General features: G+C 40.6%; 1 protein-coding gene across 1 annotated transcript in view; it reads left to right on the top strand.

The window, feature by feature from the left end:
• LOC103175809 (protein FAM184B) overlaps window positions 1–21,178 on the top strand; it is an 83,442-nt gene that overhangs the window by 48,670 nt on the left and 13,594 nt on the right. The window contains 8 exon segments of the mRNA XM_007889027.2: window positions 1,985–2,191; window positions 5,324–5,434; window positions 5,521–5,661; window positions 11,610–11,731; window positions 17,943–18,093; window positions 19,578–19,790; window positions 20,391–20,448; window positions 20,451–20,574. Of these exon segments, the coding sequence (XP_007887218.2) occupies window positions 1,985–2,191; window positions 5,324–5,434; window positions 5,521–5,661; window positions 11,610–11,731; window positions 17,943–18,093; window positions 19,578–19,790; window positions 20,391–20,448; window positions 20,451–20,574 (1,127 nt within the window).

The raw sequence follows: 21,178 nt of genomic DNA, 5'->3' as shown, positions 1-21,178 counted from the left end.
ACTACCGGCTTCAGCAACACAGAAAGTTTTGTGTTCTGAGGAGAATTTGTTGATTTCAGTTCACCACCAGTTTAAAAAGCTAGATTGTTGCAACAAAACACATTATCATATTAGTTGTCTCTCCTGGACGAGAGACAACTTTCTTCAGCTCAACGTGTGTAAAACTGAGGCCCTCCTGATTGGCTCGCATCAGCGCCTCCGCACCTCAGGCGCTGACAGCATCAGCATCCAAGGCTGCACTCTCCACCTCTCAAAGCCAGTCAGGAACCTCGGGGTTCTGTTCGACCCTGAGCTGTCCTTTCTCCCTCATATCCGCGCCACAACTGGCACCGCCTTCTATCATCTCCGGAATATCGCCAGACTACGGCACTACCTCACCCCTCACGCTGCTGAAACCCTGGTCCACGCCTTTGTCACCTCAAGGCTGGACTATGGGAACTCTCTCCTCGCCGGCCTTCCCGCCACCTCCCTCCACAAGCTGCAGGTCATTCAGAACTCTGCAGCTCGTGTACTGTCCCGCACCAGGCTTCGCGACCACATCACTCCCACCCTCGCTCGCCTCCACTGGCTCCCCATCCCCCAGAGGATCGAATTCAAGATCCTCATCCTCACCTACAAGGCCATTCACGGCCTTGCTCCCTTCTACCTCTCTGATCTACTATCCCCCTACCTACCTGCCCGTACCCTCCGTTCCTCTGGCTCCGGTCTGCTCCACATCCCCCGCCCCAACTGCCCTATCATCGGTGGCCGGGGCTTCAGCCTCTCAGCCCCGAGGCTCTGGAACTCCATCCCCCAGTGCCTTTGCCGCCTCCTCCCTTTCCTCCTTCAAGGCCGGTCTCAAAACCTTTCTCTTTGACCGTGCCTTCAGCTCCCCTCTCGACTCTCTACCCCCTACTCACTCTCTCCCTTCCCCCCCCTCACCCTGACCATTTCCCCCCGGCTCGGGTCCTGATCCAACTGTACAGCGCCTTGGGACGTCCTCCCGACGTGAAAGGCGCTCTATGAATGGAATCCTGTTGTTATTGTTGTAGTTAAAAAATATATCAACTCACCTTACATCTTTTTCCAGTAATTAGATGCTCCACACACTGCTATAGGGACGAGGTAATACAGGCAGGCTCGCTCTCCCCCAAATCTTTATTCGTTTTGCTTTTAACCATTCCTTTCACAGAGATTTAGGAAGAGAGTGGGAGAAAAGTGGCAATGATGGGGCAGAGGAGGCAACGGTTTGCAGAGTGGAGGGAGTGGGCGAGAGAGTAGGAGATCGTAGAGCTTTTGTGAGGCAAGAGCGTTGAGGCATTTGAAAGTTGTAATGAGGATCTTAGACAGTCTATCGGGAAAGAAGAATCCAGTGGAGATTAATGAGGATGGGCATGATGGGTTGGCAGAGGCTGATATGAGAAAGGATGCATGCTGTGGAGAAGACGAAACGAAGAGAAGTCCTCTCCGGAGGCTGGGACCAGTGGGCCCTGTGGTGGAAATGGGAGATGGGGCAGTTAGGGTGGCTGCTGCCACACCTGCCGTGGTGTGTGTTATAATGAGGCGGAGGGTCCCCACAGTAAAACAGAAGAGGTTGTGGGAAGGCCCAGGAGGGAGAGGAGGCAGGGAGGCTAATAAGAAAGGAGCACTAAGTGGGAGAAATAATAATCATAATCCTTGTATTTGGTATAGCGCCTTATCATGTCATTGAGACTTCTCAAAGTGCTTCATAGAATATACTGTAAAGTGAATATATTTTGTTGGCGAAACGTGGAGTAAGAGAGGATCGGGGAAAGAAAGTGGGGTATTTTTGGAGGGGGTGAGTTTGACAGGATACTTAGGTTATTCAGTACTGGATAACCTGTTGCTGATGATTGGAAGATTTGTTGCATTTTCTGGATAAAAAGTTACTTATGATCCATTGATACTTCAGATGGTTATTTACTCCTGGGAAAGTTTCACTGACACCACGTATGAGGTTGAACGATTTCTTTGCTGTATTTAGGTGATTGAGATTCTTACTCGCGAGAAAGAAGAGCATCAGAAGAGGCATGAGGAGGACCTGAAAAAGCTGAAACGAATGGCTGAGGAGGAGAAGATTCGTTTGAAAGAGCAGCTGATGAAAGGGCTGGAAGAGCTGGTGAAGAAGCACACCGCGGAAATCAAAGCTGTTCAAACCTCGATGGAAATGGAAAGAAAAAGGCTGCAGCAGGTCTGTGATGTATCAGATTCCCCTTTTCTTCTCGGCACTGTATGAGACCTATATTATTTGCTTTCAAATAGTCCACAGTGTCAGAATGTAATCTAAGAGGAGTAGTGCAAGGCTGGAACTCTCGCAAATCTGGAGATTGAATTCCATCCCAGACTAATGGGATGAAACTGTTCGTTATTGGCTGCTTGTACAAAAGTGGATTGTGTGGGTATTTGAAATGTGCCTCTGATGCACAGCACTTGGAGATGCTCTTCTGAGGCAGAAGATAATACATGTTAGGATCGTTTGCATTATTCATTACACATTTGCGTAGAATTAATTGCAACTTCTGTTTTAAAATGGTTTAATTTTCAGTATTTGTAAAATGACAAACCACGTCTTATACTTGAGAACAAGACATAGAATCAAAGAACATAAAGCACAGGAGGTCATTTGGCCCACTGGGCCTTGAAAGATCCATTGCAATTTGTCCCACTCCCCCACTCTCTCCCTGCAGCCTTGCATACGTGATCAAGAACAGATCTCCTTCACCCCACTAGGCTGTCTGTTTTTCCCGCCAGCCTTCTTTCATATTTTAGCAGCATTCAGAAATCCCAATTAATCGTCCTGCAAATATTGCAAAATAGATCCTGTTATCCTGAAATGCTGTACACTGTCCAGCGCCTTGGGACGTCCTCCCGACATGAAAGGTGCTATACAAATGTAATCTTGTTGTTGTTGTTATTGGAAGTGTGGCTGATATGGCTCTGCCAGATCTGGCCTGAGAATGCTAAAAACTGATGCTGAACGCAAGGAAAGAAACAAGATTGAAACATGACCCAGCACTGCCTTCTCTCACCTGATAAGTGCAACAAATCATAATAATCATTAGTCAAGAATATTTAAAGATACGTTCAGCTTATATGAAGGCTCAAATAATTTGTTTTCAGAGACTGTACAGCCAAGGAAATGCGACAAGGAAATGGCTAAGGAAATGTAGCTAAGGAAATGGCTAAGAAAATCAGATAGCTGCACATTCACTGTCCAATCTCAAGAGCAACTAGCAGACGTATTGCAAACAATGGTACAAGCAACGATGAATTGAATTGCCTTACTCAACTCTTGATGCAAGAATAATCTTTCTAACGTTCTGAGGCAGAATTTATTTTTAGTGTGTCAGCACTATTGGTTTTTTCTACGCGAGTCAAAGCTGAACAAAAATATACATGACATAATTTGCTGAACACTCATGACACCAAAACAGAAATTCAATGGAGTAAGAGGCATCATGTAACAGACTTAAAGTAATTGAGACAAACTCCATTAAGCTGTGTAACAATAAAAATTATATTAAATATGAAACAAGCAGTTATTGTGAAGGCTGCAATCCTCAATTGTAACATACAAGATATTTTTTCAAACGTTAAACAGCATTGCACCATTCGGAGGTGGTGTAAACTCCAATGTGAAGAGTGACACCAAAGTGCTCTCTAAAATATGCAAAGATTTTGTTGAGGACATCACAGGTACTAAATTAGGTGTCACTTATATACCCTGAGTGATGTGTGCAACAGCATTTAGTATTTGTGCAAAGCACAACTGTGTCCACACTATGAAATATGTCTCTAGAGCAATCGAGAATGACTCCACAAATTATACAATTTCCCTGCTAATACTCCCAAGTTTTTTTTGTACTTTAGGAGCATATGAACAGGGGAGGTTATTCAAAACATCCAGCCTGCTTGGCCAATTTATTAGATCATGCTAGATTTTTTAATAATTAATAATACTAATAATCCTTTCATTTGTTATAGCACCCTATCACGTCATTGAGACGTCTCAAAGTGCTTCACAGAATATATTGTAAAGTTGACTGTGTATTTTGCGGGTAAAACGTAGCAGCCAATTGCGCACAGCAATACCCCACAAGCAGTCGTTTTAATTTTAATCCTTTTTTAAATGTAATTCTTTTGATTTTAATCTCATTTTTCTAATCCCATTGATCCACCTTTTCTCCACAAAACTGAATACCCTTAGTTTCCACATAAATGTTTACCTTTTAAACATCCCCTAACCCTAGCATCAATCATTCTGCCTTTACAGCTTAGTGGGGCATTGCATTCTGCATTTTCATAACCCTCTAATCAATGTAGCTCTAATTTTAACATTATCCTTGTTTTAAATTCCATTACCAGACGGAAGAGCTTTTCCACGAACTTCATTATTTTGAACCGGAAATAATCACCCTTTAACATTATTAGTTTTAAGGAACATAAACCTAGCCAGGTTCTCATCATAGCTAAACCTCTCCAGGTATTAATCCAGTGAATTGTTTCTGGATATCCTTCAAGGCTAGTACATACTTTCAAAGGTTGCGTGCCCCAAACTGATCACACTACACCAAATGAGGTGTGGCCAGTGCTCTACTTAATTGGAGAAGTATGTCTTTGCTTTCAGGTTCCAGATGTGTTGTTATAAAGCCCAGCATCGCATCAGACATATTGTTTACTTTTAAACCTGTAAACAAGATTTTAATGATTTATGGACTTGAACCCTTGGTTCCTTTTGTTCAACCACCCCTCCTGGTGCTGCCTCATTTAGAAGATAATCCCATACTCAAAAACCTGACTCATGTGGGGCTGTGTTCATAACACATCAATGCAACTGTTGACTGAACAGTAGGAAACATGATTTGGAGGAAGTTGATCTATGTTAGCTTTTCCTTCTTGCTGAGATGCTTCTGTATAATGCTCCATCCAGAGGGCTTCTTTGAGAGCTTGCTCAGCTACCCAAGGTGAATGAGTTGGAGTAGCAGCAGACCATGACTGTTTATTGGGTGCCAAGCCCTCCTATCACTTGAACTCCTGGGTCACCTTATGTCATTTCACTCTGTAATCTAACCTAGACAGTGGGTCAGCTGTCGACCCGCTTCCAGCAAGGAAACAGATGATGCTGACCCATGAGGACATCTGTTCCTAGCAGCTAGTGTAACAACCCATATTTATGAAGTGTAAACATTGCTGTAGGGAATTGTGTCTTCATCAGTTTTATAATAAAACATTATTTTTGGACAGTTTTGATAATAGGACCGTAAAGTAAATGTCAAAGAGCTGATGTAAAGCTTAATAGAAAAATGAAATGTTTCTGTTGCAGGAACTTCAGAATCAGTTGGATGAAATCAAAATCAAGGTTGAGAATGAGCGAAAGCAGCTAGAGAAAGAAAAGGAGGCCCTTTTTAATAGACTTCAGGACTCTTTTGAGGAGGTGAGCACTGACTCTATAAGTTGTTTAATGTTGGTTAAAACTCAGTTAGCTTAGCATGATTTACTTGGTGTTGATCCACTGTCTAGATTTCTAAGATGGAAACCCTGGTGAATAAGAGCGAGAAAGGCATAGACCAGGTGGATACTAACACTACCCACACACGAGAGAACCACAAGAGGCTATTGCAGGAGCAGGAGCAAGCACACTGTCAGATCCTAGAGCTACAGGTAAGAAGTTTGTAAATTGATGGGTAAGTTGTAATCTACATCCCAGACATGGTGAGTTCCATAGCAGTGCTACAAAGATGATTGGTCATCCATTTTTTTAAAAACACACACACACAGCCCTTACTGATATTAAAAGCAGTGCTTGGAGAGAATTGCAATCCCAATAGACCCTGGTTTCATAGCCAACTATCCCCCAAATAAATAAAATTGATCACTCTCTCAATGGCTACTTATGGGCAAATTGTCTCTCCTATATGCTCACAAAATACACGCAGTCACATCACTTTACCATATACCCTGTGAAACACTGAAGCTTCTCAATGACTGATGACACCATATCAAATACAAGGATTAGTGTTGATTATTATTGTTGATTATTATGGTAAACTTGAAATAATGCACCAATGATCCTTTCTTATATAAATAAATAATTGACTTCTGGAGTTCCGAATTGTTTGAAGGTCACTTCTGTATGTAAACTTAATCCATTTTATTTTAGAATTGCCTCCGTTCAAACTGATTTGGCCATAAGTTGCCGCTGATATTCAACCAGAGAAGTAGAGTGCCATGGGTTACATTATATGGCATTCATAAATTGAGTGAACCAGAAAGAAATGTGCATTTGAAGCTCAAATCAGCTCAAGCTTACAAAATATACAGATATTTTTTAATATTCTTTGAAGCAAAGGGCATCATATTTGCTCATGAGTATCTGTTGTTACCCTGTTGTTCTGTTGAAACTAGAAAATACCTCATTATTTGTGAAGCACTTTGAAACGTCTTTTACACAGAAATATAGGATGCTGCATATATATAGGGCACATTAGACTATTTTGCCATATATTTACAAGGCACATTAGACTGCTGTATCTTCAAATGCTTACAGGAGACCTCATGACATAAAATATTCAGCTTTCAGAGTGTCTCAATACTCCAGCAAAAGTACTGCTGATTTTTTGCATCTATCATACAGCAAATAATTCAACAACTGTGAAAATGTGCACCTAATGGACCCTTTTCATCAAATAAAAATGACCATGATAGCTCAGTTGGAGGAACATTACACTTAAAACCTTCAAAAGCCCTCCACGGTCTTGCTCACCCCTACCTCTCCAACCTCTTAACCCCGTATCAGCCTGTCTGCTCCCTCCGCTCAGCAGACACCAGCCTGCTTCAGGTCCTCCCGCACTTCCCAACTGACCATTTGCAGTCGGGCATTCAGCATCTCTGCCCCCACACTCTGGAACTCTATCCCACAATCCTTCCACCTCACCACCTCTCTTGCCTCCTTCAAGTCCCGTCTAAAGACCTTCCTCTTCGACTGTGCCTTTGTCCACCCCCTGCCCTCCACCCCTCCTGACCCCAACTCTCAGCTCGGGTCCACAAACCCCTGACTGTCCAGCACCCTGGGATGTCTTTCCAACGTGAAGGGCACTATACAAGTGTACATTGTTGTCGTTGTTGTTAATCTAAACATCACAACTTCAATCAAATTCAGGATATAGGCATGTGTTTCCCTCCCCATTACAGACTTGAAGGGCCGAATGGTCTGTTTATTTGTGTAACCTTTTATAAGAACAACCTTTATTTAAACTGGGTCACTCTCGCTGATGCCAGGAACGTTTGCTGCTTGTTGAGAGACAGTGTACAGATCATGAGTTATTTGCATGGGTGTAGCTTCAACGAAATACATTTTTGACTCAAGTACAAATGTGGTTTGCAAACCATAGGACATGCCTGGCTGACTATTTGGTTCAATAACTAACTTAAGTTTCATTAAACTGTAAAGTATATCACTGGCACTGATATAGAGAAAGCTGCTGCTATCCCAATCATAATTTATGCCAGCACAAATATATCATCCACCTTTCAGGATAAAAATCTATAGACCTTTTCTGGTTCCTCATTTTATCTATTAATTCAACTGTTTTCTGACCGTGTCACTCATAATCTCATCTCAGTCTTATGGTCTAACTCTCCTTTTGCTCTCTGACACTGACACACCCCTACTCTGTCCCGATTCCTGACTGACAGAGTCAATAGCAGATATGTTTCGACAGTGAGTCATCTGGAATCATACAGTCACAAATGTTTTAGCACAGAAGAGAGCTATTCGGCCCATTGTGCCTCTGTCAATTCTCTGTAAGATCTCTCTGTTTTAGTCCCATTTTGCCTGCATTTTCTCATTACCCTTATATTTTTCTTTTTCAAACATTTGTCTAATTCTTCTTAAAAAAGTATTATGGATTCTGCTTCAGTGAATGATTATGGTAAAGCATTCCATTAAGCCTCTCTATAACAAAAAAATCTAACCTCTCTGTTTTGATGATCTTAATTTAATACTCTCCAGTAACCGATTCACTGATTCGGGGAAATAATTTCACCCTATTTACCTTTTAAAATCCCCTCATTATTTTGAAAACCTCTAACAGATCTCCTCTCAAACTTTCTTTGTTCTTGTGGAAACAGCCCCAGTTTCTCCGGTCTCTCCTCTTAAGTAAAGCTTCTCAACCCTGGTATCAACCTCCTGAATCTTTTTCTGATTCTTTTTCTGGCATTGACATGACCTTGACATAGCTTTGACGTGGCCAATCTCAAGACCCTCCTCTTTGACCGCACCCTCGGTCTCCCTCTCCTAACCTCCCTGCCCTTCATCCCTCCTGATCCCAACCCTCAACTTGAGGCCAAATCCCTGACTGTCCAGCACATTGGGACATCCTCCGGACATGAAAGACGCAATATAAATGTAATTTATTGTTGTTGACTTGCTTCCTAAATTGAGATGCCCAGAACTGGACACAATACTCCAACTATGGCCTAACTAATGATTTTTCTCCTGAAATGCAAATTTCATTCACATATTTGGCAAGATTGTGAAATGTCTAGTGTGGTATTCTTTGACATGTCAAAATGTTAATTCTTTAAATCTGCATTCAGCTTTTAGCATTTATCAGTAATGATTCCACAAATGGAATAATTACTTTTAAGGGTGATATACTTATTGAACACATTATTATATTATAACTTGGGTATCCATAGAGGAAACTCTATTTACAGAAAAAGGTAGCAGGCAGATCTTTTTTTTATTATTAATAATAATCATTGCATTTGATATAGCACCTCATCACGCCATTTGAGGGGTCCCAAAGTGCTTCACAGAAAATATTATAAAGTGGATTGACTGTATATTTTGTGGGAGAAACGGGGCAGCCAATCATGCCCAGCAGTGTCCCACAAACAGTCGTGGAATGAGTGACCACATTTTATGGGGGGGATGGATTTTAAAGCAACATTAAGCTGTTCAAATTCAATATATATTTGGTATGATTTCATGTGTACCCTTCTAAAATGTTATCGAGTCATGTACACCACTTCTATCCAGATTTATGGCTTCATTGCCTGAAGCTAATCTTATGCTTCACTTCCTTATGTAAAAAAAATCTCACAGTTCAATCTATGCTGACGTAGCTGATCTAAACTGAGGTGACAGAAGAGGTCACTGAATTTTGTGTTCCACGCTTCGCGATGCATATGATTTAGATCTATGACAGATCAACTCACAAAATAATACAGCATTTAATGCAAGATCGGTTCATAGGTCCAATGTGAAGGCAAGAGATCTTCTACTTTACAAGAGATTGTTTATTAGGCTACTTCATCTCCAAAACACTGTTCTTAGCAGGAATTGTTTTGACTGTGAGAGCAGAACTGGAGGATATAAGCCTTTGAAATTAAAAAATCTCAACCAGAACTAGAGATAAGAGGAATTATTTTTTTCTTTCTCAGATAGCACTGAATATGTGAAACAGATTTACAACAGAAGCAGTTCAAAACTGCATCAATTAAAAAATAACTGTGGGAATAACATCAGAAGAAATAGGTTCAGACTGTGATGAACAAATTGTCCTAGAAATCTATGTTATTGTGGGTAAAGATGAGAATTTTGTCTGTACGGAGAACATTCCAGGGTTGAATATAATAAATAATAATACTTACATTTGGTATAGCACCATTCTCTTCAAGAGGATGTCTCTAAGAACTTCACAGGATATCCTGTAAAGTGCAATACTGTGTGTGTTGTGGGCGAATAGAGGAGATGTTGGGATGAATGGATATGAATTGCCTGTGGAGGTTTATGGCATCTCCTCACAGTGTTTTCCCCTAAGAGATAGTGGACAAGATTAAATATTATAGGGTAGATGTTTTATGGGTTGTGGGGGTTTCAATCATTGAATAGCCTTTCCTTTGATGGCACAATTCAATTTGTATGTTAATGTCTAAATGTTACCCTGTGACATGGCTTATGGTCTTAAATTGTTATACAAGAAAAAGAAACTATTAAAATGTATCAATTGGTGCGGTGTAGAGAGAAACAGATCAGTTGATGTGTTGTAGGGAAAAATAAATATGGAAACAAAGTCTACTCTTAATTGAAACAATATGTAGGTCAGTCACATTAGCTAAATGTTACACAAAAAATAACAATAACAATATGATCTCATTGATGCAGACAAAAAAAACACTGTTTTAGAATTTGGAAATTGTGTGAAAAAAACGTTCAGAAAGGCCAGTGAAGCCATGTTAAATTACTCAGCGTTTCAAAATGGTTACATTTATTTTGAAGGGGCATCGAATAATAATAATAATAATAATTGCATTTGATATGACAGGACATACTGTAAAATGGATTGACTGTGTATTTTGAGGGAGGAATTACAGGTACCAAGGAAAGCAAGTACATCAGTCAGCTTTATCAGTGAAACTAGGGAGCCCAGACTAATTAAGTTCGTACATTTTGGCTGCTCGCAGTGTTGTAGGTGGGCTCATTTGAACAAAAACATTAAATGAGTAAGCCACGCGTAAGAGAGCTGATCAGGATCAGAATCAAACAGAGAGATTTCCTAAGATGTGCCTGGCACCTTGTCACACCATCAGAATGGCAAGACTGAGCTCAGCGCCATACTGGTAAACGACACAAACGTTAGTCGATTGGCGGATTGTTTACCAGGGTAATAAGCCTTTCAAAAAATGAATAATAATTTGATCACTCAATCCACGACTGATTGTGGAACACTGCTGTCCGCAATTAGCTCCCGCATTTCGTCCACAAAATATACAGTCAAGCCACTTCATGTCTCCATGACATGATTAGGCGCTATATCCAACCCACATCAAAGCTCGATTACGGGAACTCCCTCCTCATCGGCCTTCCCAACTCTTCCCTTCACAAGCTGCAGATCATCCAAAACTCTGCAGCTCGTGTACTCTCACGCACCAGGCTCCGCGACCCCATCACTCCCACCCTCGCCCGACTCCACTGGCTCCCCATCCCCCAGAGGATCGAGTTCAAGATTTTCGTCCTCACCTTTAAGGCCATCCATGACCTTGCCCCCTCCTACCTCTCTGACCTGCTGACTCCCTACCAACCTGCCCGCTCCCTCTGTTCAGCTCTGCTCCATGTCTCCCGCCCGACCCGCCCTAACATCGGTGGCCGGGCTTTCAGCCTCTCTGTCCCCACACTCTGGAACTCCATCGTATGGTCCCTCAACTCACTTCCTCCCTTGCCTCCTTCAAGGCCGGTCTCAAGAACCTTCTCTTCGATTGTGCTTTTAGTCTCCCTCCCACCTCTCTGCCTTTCCTCACCCCTACACCCCCCCTCCCCCATGCTCGGGCCCTGACACCTGACTGTTCAGTGCTTTGGGACATCCTCCTGACATGAAAGGCGCTCTATAAATATAAATCCTGACAATACAAGGATTCATATTATTATGGACAGAAAAAGGGGCAGCTGGCTGCGACACTCACTGGTTGGATATCAATGAAGCAGCAGCTACTTTTGTTCTGGTCAATTAATCCTTCGACTGGATACAAACACCAACTAGTAAAAGCCATGAAGTTCAAAATAGCTAATGGCATATTTATTTTATTGTTCTGATTTGCCCTTTTAGGAGAAACTGAAAAAGCAGAATGAGCAGCATGAAGCTCTGGTGTCTGCTTTACACAAGGAGCAAGAAAAAATGAGAGATCAACTCTCGCATCAGTTGGACAAGAAATGGAAAGAAAAAGTACGGTATGTGCAGAATCAATTGGGGCATTTAAACAGATGACGGATAGATACTTGGGAAGTAAGGGATATTAAGAGATATGGACAGAAGGTGGGGAAAATATGTTTAGATTAAAATATCTGCCACAATCTAAAAAAAGTGGCAGAACATGCTCAACTGGCTGAGTGGTCTATTCCTGTTCCTTTTTTCCTTTGTTAAGAGCAATCCAAAATGTGACTTGTCTTTAAATATATCTACATATTGTCAGCCTGAAGCTTTTATGTGTTTATCTCAAAGGCTTAGCTCCAACTCAGAAGTTTAATTCTTCAGCTTAATTGCATTTATAATTTCTATTTTAAACCCAGTTCACAATCTATAAGAAGATTAAAGCTCTATTGTGTTTTTCAGAGACCAGAGTGGAAACCAAGCTTTATTTGGTTTATTTTCATTGCTTGATGCCATATGGAGGTAGAATGTTACTAAAAGACTTTGTATAGAACATGCAGAAATTCACTGGTCTGTACAAAAGTTGACAGTGTATCTCCAATGCATTTTTGATCAGCCTATTTTAGTTTATATGCAGAATATCTGGTTTTAGGATAAAGATTAAATATGACAGCGCCTTTCACACCACGTCGACATTTCAAAGCTCTTTAAACAACTTATTGGACACCCAAGTGGGGGAGGCAGGCAGGAAAGATGAATAAAAGCATGGTCAAAGTGGTAAGTCGTAAGTCGGCTTTGAAAGTGGAAGGAGCAAGTCAGAGGGATTTCAAGATGTCATTCCAGAGAGCGGGAGCAACATGGCTGTAACTTTGCCTACCAATGGTGGGGCAGCCAAAGTTAGTGGCGGATCTTTAATATAATTCCGATTTTTGTTGAACTATTGCAGCTTATATCCAAGATATCTGATTTACTTTCATGACTAATGATTCCATACTACAGTGGAATGTTTCCAAATAGCCTTCATATTGAACGTGAGTACTGTGTGCCAGGTGGAAAGAATGCAGATCTGCAAATAGAAAATTGGAAAAAAGCCAGGACTGAAGGAAACCACCTGCTGTGGGGAAACTGTGCAATGGATGTTTCCAGCTGTGTTGAGTGATGGAAGTTTAAAAAAAAAGGTTTGAAAGTGTCAGATTCACTTTCATTTGTACCAAATGGGAAAATGATTCAATGTTGACTGAATGATCTAAAGGAACATGTCGTATGTATTTTAGGTATCATAGAATATAGGACTCAAACCTATGAAACTAAACATGTCAAATATGTTTATTCAGATACAAAATGTATTGCACATAGATTCTTACAATCATCAAAATGACAACATAAGCAGCCATTTGATCCATCAAGCCTTTTGTTGATGTTACCTCCTGTACTGGAGCTGACTCCTCTGATCCCAATTTGCTTCTCTTTTCCCAAAACCTTTTTTTATATATTATTTGTCGTTAAATGTTCCAATTACCATTTAAATGTTATAATAGGATTTTCTTAGGGTAGCGCCTTGCAAATGTGTTAATTCAATTAGACATTGATTATAGTACATAAGAGCAATGTGCAAGAGAGTTCTGAACAATACCCTTGCCCACGAAAACGTAGTCACTGCACTTGACAGTATACCCTGTGAAGTGCTTTGGGACATCCTCCTGATTATTATTATGTTGTTATACTTTACTCAAAGTTCAACAGTAAATTGCAGGTTACTGTTAAAGTTTCAACTACATTTTAGTCTCTCGAGTTTGGTCCGAAGCCAGTTTTCATTTTTGTTAGTATTATTTTGATTGCTGCTTAGTGGACCCAAGTTATTTTTTAGACCTAGAGCCAGAGTTTGAATACGACGTCACAGGTTTAAATGAAATTGGATATTCTATTTTTAATTGCATTAAAATGCCATTGGAGTGTGGAAATCATCAAGCCTTAATATTATGCAAAAGATGGGGTGGAATTTGGTAGCCAAGGGGAGGGGGGGGGAAGAGGGGAATTCACTTCCAAACTATACAAACAGATGGAAAATGTGATGTTACGTTGGGTTTTTTAACCCAATTATTTCTAAATTCATTTATGATCTTAATAATGTATCATAACACATATCTGTTCTCTGTAAGAGTAATTTAATTTGCATTTCACCTTGTTCAGCTATGAGTTCTTCCTTATTCCAATATATATTTATTGTATATAATTTGCATAAAAATTAAACATTCGGGCATTTTCTGCATGAAGATACAATATCAAAAATATACAAATTTGGCATATTAAGAAATATATGCTGAATATATGTGGAGTCCTGTAGCTCAGTGGACAGAGCACTCGCCTCGCAAGTGAGAGACCGTGTAATACTAGGAGTGTGAGGGGAAGACATTGTGTAACAATATTATTTTATTTGCTATTCTTATGTTGCTACTTCTACTTAAGAAAACTACTTAATATATGATATTTATTGTACCTATTTTTATTAACTTTGGAAATTGATTCAAAATTCTAAACTATTTCTATGATTATAATTGTGTATACTTTTGTATACATAGTTGTTGAAAAATCCCAAACATTGTAACTCAAACAACAACTTGCCTTTATATAGTGCCCCTTTCAATTCTGTAGAATTAAAATATGCACTTTAAACATAGATTTAATTTAAGATAAACATGTTAAACTCTTTCATGTTGCCAGTCTTTTCTGTCTGTCAATTCTTACCTTAGAATTTTGAATTTGTTTGTTTTGTCCAACCTATCTTGTTTCACTCTGATCTTTGTGTATCCAAAATACTAAATCTGTATTGTTTCTGTGTGACATGTTCCTTACACAACTAAATGTGGCTTCATACTGCATTGCTTTCTTTTCCCAACATTGACCACTGAATTTCACATTCACTAACACGTGTTTCCCATCGCTTACATAATGCATTAAAGTGCATTAATGTGTATCCATTATACATGCCTTTTGGAATCAACATGCCAATCAATGCGCAATGTGTGTGCTGCCAAGGATTCATTAAATTCTTCATGGCATTTGTTTTTTCATGGTGCTTATAGGTGCACACAAAAATGCTGAATATTTCTTAAGTAGAGGCACATTGTTTTGTGCTACTCATTTGGATCATAGGCCTTAAAGTTTGCCCAATGCCAGAGTTAGATGGATGTTATTAAAGTGCACTTCTATGTGCTGGCACCATTACAAAAGTGTTGAGGCTTAAGCTAAGTATCAACTATTCAGTGAGTTTTCAATGCAGAATTTTCACACTCACATATCAAATTTTCAAAATACTAATTTCAACGAATCAGAATATTAGACATTAGTTTTCCTCAGCTTTTACTGATTATTTTCATTCTTCCCTGCCCATCTTTATACTTTATATACAGTATTCCAGTTTTGGCATGTGGAATTTAAGTCTTCGTGTAAGGCCAAGATCAGGTTCGGCTGTCATGCTCTTTTTTTGGGCAGCAAAGTGAAATGGAACGTGCATTGTCTCCCTTGTAGAAAATGTGAAGGACAACTGTTTGGACACAGGTATATACACCGCAAGCTTAATATGTATTGGAACTTTACTATCATTCAAGAGCGACAAGAACAACCAGAGTGCCGTTCGCCCCTTCTCAGCACAGTCTCGATTGACAGTATCTGAACAAAAGGTGGTGCTCACCACTACCCCCAATTACCAATATGAATCAACAGTTCAGATGGATGCTTCTAGTGTGTGTAGTCAATACCTTTACAGTTCCCTCTGTCCTGCAGAGATATGATACCTCACTTTGGGGATTTTATCATTATATTGCACTGAGTGGCCCAGTGTTTAAGATGCTGATGCTCATCACAGTGAAATAATCTGCTGTCACTCGTTGTTCAGACTCACAAGTGAAGAATATCCCTTGGGATCAGTACTGGAGATTTGCTGATGCCCATGGAGCCATAGCCAAGTATGATGAGAACTTTTGGGGAGGGGTAAACTATATCAGTTTGAAGAGTGACATTTTAAGGAAACAGTCTCATTGCTAGTGGAGATCAAAATGATATATTTTAGTGAACTAATTTTCTGATCTACCCATTAATTCAGCACTGTAACTTAGGTTACAATATGTCCCATATTATAACAAAGATTTTGGCTGGATCCCAAACACTCCTCATAACAAGAGAGCCTTGTATGTTAACCCAAGAGACATTGAGGCACAATGCACAATTGAATGAGGTCAGCTTTGTATCCAGAGAGAGCAGTGTTTCCACATTGATAGCACAAACACTGTTGTCATTCGTACTGTTTTTATCCACTTGGCTTCAGTCCCATAGCAGTACTTCAATCATGAATTAGATAGAGATGGATTTGCCTCATTAACAAACAACCTGAAACATGAAGATGTAGATGAAATTTCAAAAGCTTGCAATTTATCATTGAACTGTGAGAATAATAAAGTATTTAACTCGAGGATGTAACAGAACCATTTAATATTTTCGATGTGTTGTTTTGTGTGACATTGTGACACATCATCTCAAAGAGAGATAGATAACTGTTTGCTTGTTAGTGTCTCTCAGTTCTCCACTGCTTCTACATTTATGCTTCCAAGCTAGTGGAAAGAGACAGTTAGGAATAAACATTTTTTTCTAAACGTTTATCGCTGTTGACATGAAATATGTTGGAGTTGTGGAGAGCGCTCTGATGTCACAACTGAAGTAGCCCAGCGAGTTCAGCACTGAATTTAGATTCAGAAAGTGTCGGCTTGACTACCCCAACTGCCAGCTCGCTGGACTTCCCAACTCTTCCCTCCACGAGCTGCAGACTATTCAGAACTCTGCAGCTCGTGTCCTCTCCCGCACCAGGCTCCGCAAATCAATCAATCACCCCTGTTCTTACCCGGCTTCACTGGCACCCCATCCCTTAGAGAATTGAATACAAAACACTCGTTTTCACCTTCAAAGCCTTCCACGGTCTTGCTCCCACTCTACCTCTCTTACCTCCTAACCCCATATCAGCCTGTCTGCTCCCTCCGCTCGGCAGACACCAGCCTGTTTCAGGTCCCCGCACTTTCCTCCCCACCATTGCCGGTCGAGCATCTCTGCCCCCACACTCTGAAACTATATCCCGCAATCCCGCCACCTCACCCCCTCTCTTGCCTCCTTTGAGTCCCATCTACCTTCCTTTTCGGCCACCCTCTCACCCCCATCCCCCTGCCCTCCACCCCTCCTGACCCCAACTCCCAGCTCAGGTCCAAAAACCCCTGACTGTCCAGTACCCTGGGACATCTTTCATGAAGAGCGCTATACAAGCGTAATTTGTTGTTGTTGTTAGGCTCAGATCTGTGTGATCTCTGAACTCTTTACCCTTTGGAGGTTGATAAAATTAGTCACAAATCTAAAAATAGATAAATGTCCTCTGTATAGGGTCTCGGGTTGAATTAGACAACTCTGAAGTAAACCAAAGCAGCCACTGTTGACCATTCTGCCTGCCTCTTCACTGGGAATCGAAGGTGTAGATATGGCTTCAACTTTAACTCAGTCCCAATAAGCAGAGTCCTAGTTTGACAAGCAGCATGAAAATTTGCATCACTTCCCATCATACTGATGAGATGCAAATATACCATTACATTACCTAGAAAACCCGTCATGCGCTAGCACCTCCCTATCTCTCTGATCTCCACCGACCCACTTCTCTGCTTGGCTAACTCGGGCTTGCCCTCCACCCTATCCTCCACCCTCCACTCCATCATTGAGCTTTCAGATTCTATACCCCAACCTTTGGAACTCCTTCCTCTGGCCCTCCATCTTGGGCCCCTCTCTATCCGACTTCAAGTCCAGGCTTAAATCCTACTCTCGACCATCCTATGGTCATTATCCCCTTCCTCTCCGCCCCCACTGTTGACAGTATGATGACAACAGGGTCAGGGTCAGTTACAATGGCTCCCACAGTCAAATCGCCTATCAAGAATCACGACGAAACCATTTTCTCTTGGACTCGGTACCAGAAAGTTGTCAGCACCTATGGAACTGTACCCCAGCAAGTCACTACAGGAGAGGAGGAGGGGGAGCAAAGTGACAAAATAATAATAATGATTACATTTGATATAGTATACTTGATATGGAAGGAGGACATTTAAAAGCACTTCACAGTGTGCACTATAAAATGTTGTCACTGTGTATTAGTCAATTTGCGCACAGCAATATCCCGCAAACAGCCATGAAGTGAATGATCAATTTTGTTAAATTTATGTACGACAAGAGATATGAATGCTGTGTGTTTGATGTCTTGCATAGATTTGACTGTGACAAGCTGCGAGATCGGCTGAAAAAAGAATACACAGCCGAGAAAGAGTCTGCTCTGGCTCACTTGCAGCAGGAGAAAGAGAGAGAAATGAAGGTCTTACAGGAAAAGTGGCAAAACACAGTAGTGGCACTCGAAACAGAGGTAGAAGGATGACAGAATCAAAGGATCGCACGTACATGTTGCAATAGAAGCATGCTGTCTTGAACAATGCCATTGTATTTACCTTTTTTTTCAAATGGCTATTGATTGAACTACAGTAATATTAATCCTGACAGGTTAAGTTGCTCAAATGTCACCTGATGAAAGAATAATAAAAAAGGTGATCAGCAAGTTTTACTGTTTCTCATTTAACACCCTTTTATAAATAAACGAGGGCAATATTGAGTCATCACAAGCAAAGCCCTGATAACTTACCAATGACAGAGGCACAAAAGATTAGGAAGGTCTTCCTCACACATGGAATATATCACTTATTCCAATGCTCCCTTTCGCATTCTCTATTAATAGAGCAGAAGGTGGATTTTAGATTAAAGCAGAGGTGGTTGAACTTTATGGTCAAGCCAAAAAATACATTTTCTTGATTGAATATTGATTTATGCCATAAGTCAAGGAATACTCAATCAAGGAAAAACTGAAAAAAAACTACCGATTGAACATGGACTTACCTAATACACTCATGCAAATGTTTGGAGGGTACTCCTTGAGGGCCCCACAGGCTAATTCCAGCCCGCGGGCCACAGGTTGAAGAATACTCAATTAAATTGTATTTCTTCAATTTTTTTTAAAATAAGGATTATCTCAAGAAGCATCAGTGGGTAATCGCACCCTCACTTCCCAACAGTAATTCTTATTCACTGTTGATTCTACATCCGTTCGACAAACGTCTCCAGTGTATGGTCTAAGAAGTTAATCATATTTTGCTGTACGTTCTTTCACTGGTGACCCTATTATCTGTTCTGAGTCATAAAATTATTTATGTTATAACATCACACAGATGAAAATGTTTCTTCCTAAGGATACATTACTGGAACTGAGAAGATTAAGTACCCTGATATTTCATGCATATTATCACAACCTAATATAAAACCTAGTGACTCATAATGGAAATTAGATGGTGGTGTTGAGTTAGGTGAGAACAATATTAGTGCAACGCACTGCCACCCCCACCCATAACATCCACTCTGAGATGGGAGAAGAAAAATATGTGACAGGAATACTCATTCAATTTAACTACACTTAAATTTTTAATAAGGGTGCATTTAACTGCATGTCTAATATTAAATAGACCTTGTATTTGATATAGCGCCTTTCACATCAGGGGAACGACTCAAAGCGCTTCACAGGTTTCTCTTGTATAGCAATCATCAGACAGTTAATAAGGAATGGCAATATTCACTAGAAATAAGTAAAACTTTTCTGAGATTTGTTTGGAAATTTTTAAGGGTGATTTTTGCTCAGTTAGAAACAAGACAAATTGTGGGATAACAAACAAAGCACCGGGACCAATAATATTATCTTTAGAATATAATTATGTTCACTCGTAAAACAATTCAAAAAGAAAAGATGCCTGGAGATGAATAAAAGCGAATCTTAAAAATACAATTTGGATATTTCTTTTCTTTTAGCTCATGGACATCAAGAAGAACTTAGAACAACAAATTAAAACATCTCAAGATGTTTTGCAGCTTCTTCAAACCCAAGTTGATGATGAGAAAGAAAAGATGCAGCAGGAACTTTGGGAGGTTACGGGTCAAAACGAGGAGCTTAAAGTGGAGCTCGCAAACTTGCAACAACAGATACTGGAGAATGTTGAGAGAAGGAAACAACAGGAAGTTATGGTAAGCGGTCTAATTTAAAAGATTTTTTTTAAAAAAGGTAGCAAAGAGGAACTGAAAAAAATAATAAAATAATTAATAATAATAATATGGTCACTCAATCCACGACTGTTTGTGAGACACTGCTGTGCGCAATTGGCTGCCACGTTTCGCCCACAAAACATAAGTCAATTCACTTTACAGCATATTCTGTGAAGTGCTTTGAGACGTCTGGAAGATGTGATAAGGCTCTATATCGAATGCAAGGATTATTATTATTATTATTATATCGAATGCAAGGATTATTATTAATATTATTACTGTGCTCAAAACAAGTGATCCGGATTTGTCATAGAATCATAGAAAATTACATGTGAAAATATTTCTCCTAAGTTCTCCTTTCACTCTTCTTGTGGTTTTCTTGTATCTATGTCCCCTCCCCAACCAGTGGAAATAGCTTCCCCCTTTTCCTCCTATCAAAACCCCTCTTAAATGTTGTACCCCTCTGTCACAAAACTGACTTGGACAATTGGCCTCAGAAGTGACAATTGGCCTACCACCAGGTAAGTGTAACAGCTGCAATAAGTGACCAGATTATTGAAGAACTGTGTCTGTGTTTCAAAGGAGGAAAATTACCAGAATCAGCTAAAAGTCCTAAAAGAAGATCTGTCAAAATCCAGAGTGAAGTGTCTGAGCTGCAGAAAGAGAAAGTGATTCTTCAGGACTCCACATCGCAGCTCAGTGCAGAGCTTGAGTTAAAGATTCAAGAGGCTGTGCAGCACAGCAACAGAGAAGAGCAACGACGCAGGTTTGTATTGCCTATATTAGTCAATGCAGCACTGAATATCGCCCTGCTTGTCGGCCTTAACAACTCTTCCTCCACAAGCTGCAGATCATCCAGAACTCTGCAGCTGATGTCCTCTCCCGCACCCTCTCCCTTGACCCCATTACGCCCACCCTCGCCCGGCGCACCACTGGCTCCTCATCCCCCAGAGGATCAAGTTCAAAATTCTCATCCTACCTTCAAGGCCCTCCATGGCCTTGCCCCCTCCCTAGCTCTCCGACCTGGTAAACCCTCATCAATCTGTCGGCCCCCCACCCCACCACCGCTCAGCAGGTTCCGGCCTGCTCCATGTCCCCCGCCCGCCCTGCCCCACCATCAGCGATCAGGCCTTCAGCCTCTCTGCCCTACCCTTTGGAACTCCATCCCCCAGTCCCTCCCTTGCCTCCTTCAAGGCTCATTATTACCCCCGGAAAAAATGATTAGCCATTACCAAATGCGGAATACAATGACGATTAATTCTAAAGTGTAGTAACCAGTTATCAATAGTTGAGGTTTTTTTTACTAAAATTAACAATGTACATAAAATAATGAGATGAAACTGTTAAGGAAAACATATACATATTGTAGC

This window comes from Callorhinchus milii, unplaced genomic scaffold, assembly GCF_018977255.1.
Source record: "Callorhinchus milii isolate IMCB2004 unplaced genomic scaffold, IMCB_Cmil_1.0 Scaffold1, whole genome shotgun sequence".
NCBI lineage: Eukaryota > Metazoa > Chordata > Chondrichthyes > Chimaeriformes > Callorhinchidae > Callorhinchus > Callorhinchus milii.
Note: the sequence above shows the minus strand (reverse complement) of the source record. Positions and strands in the feature narration are given on the sequence as shown.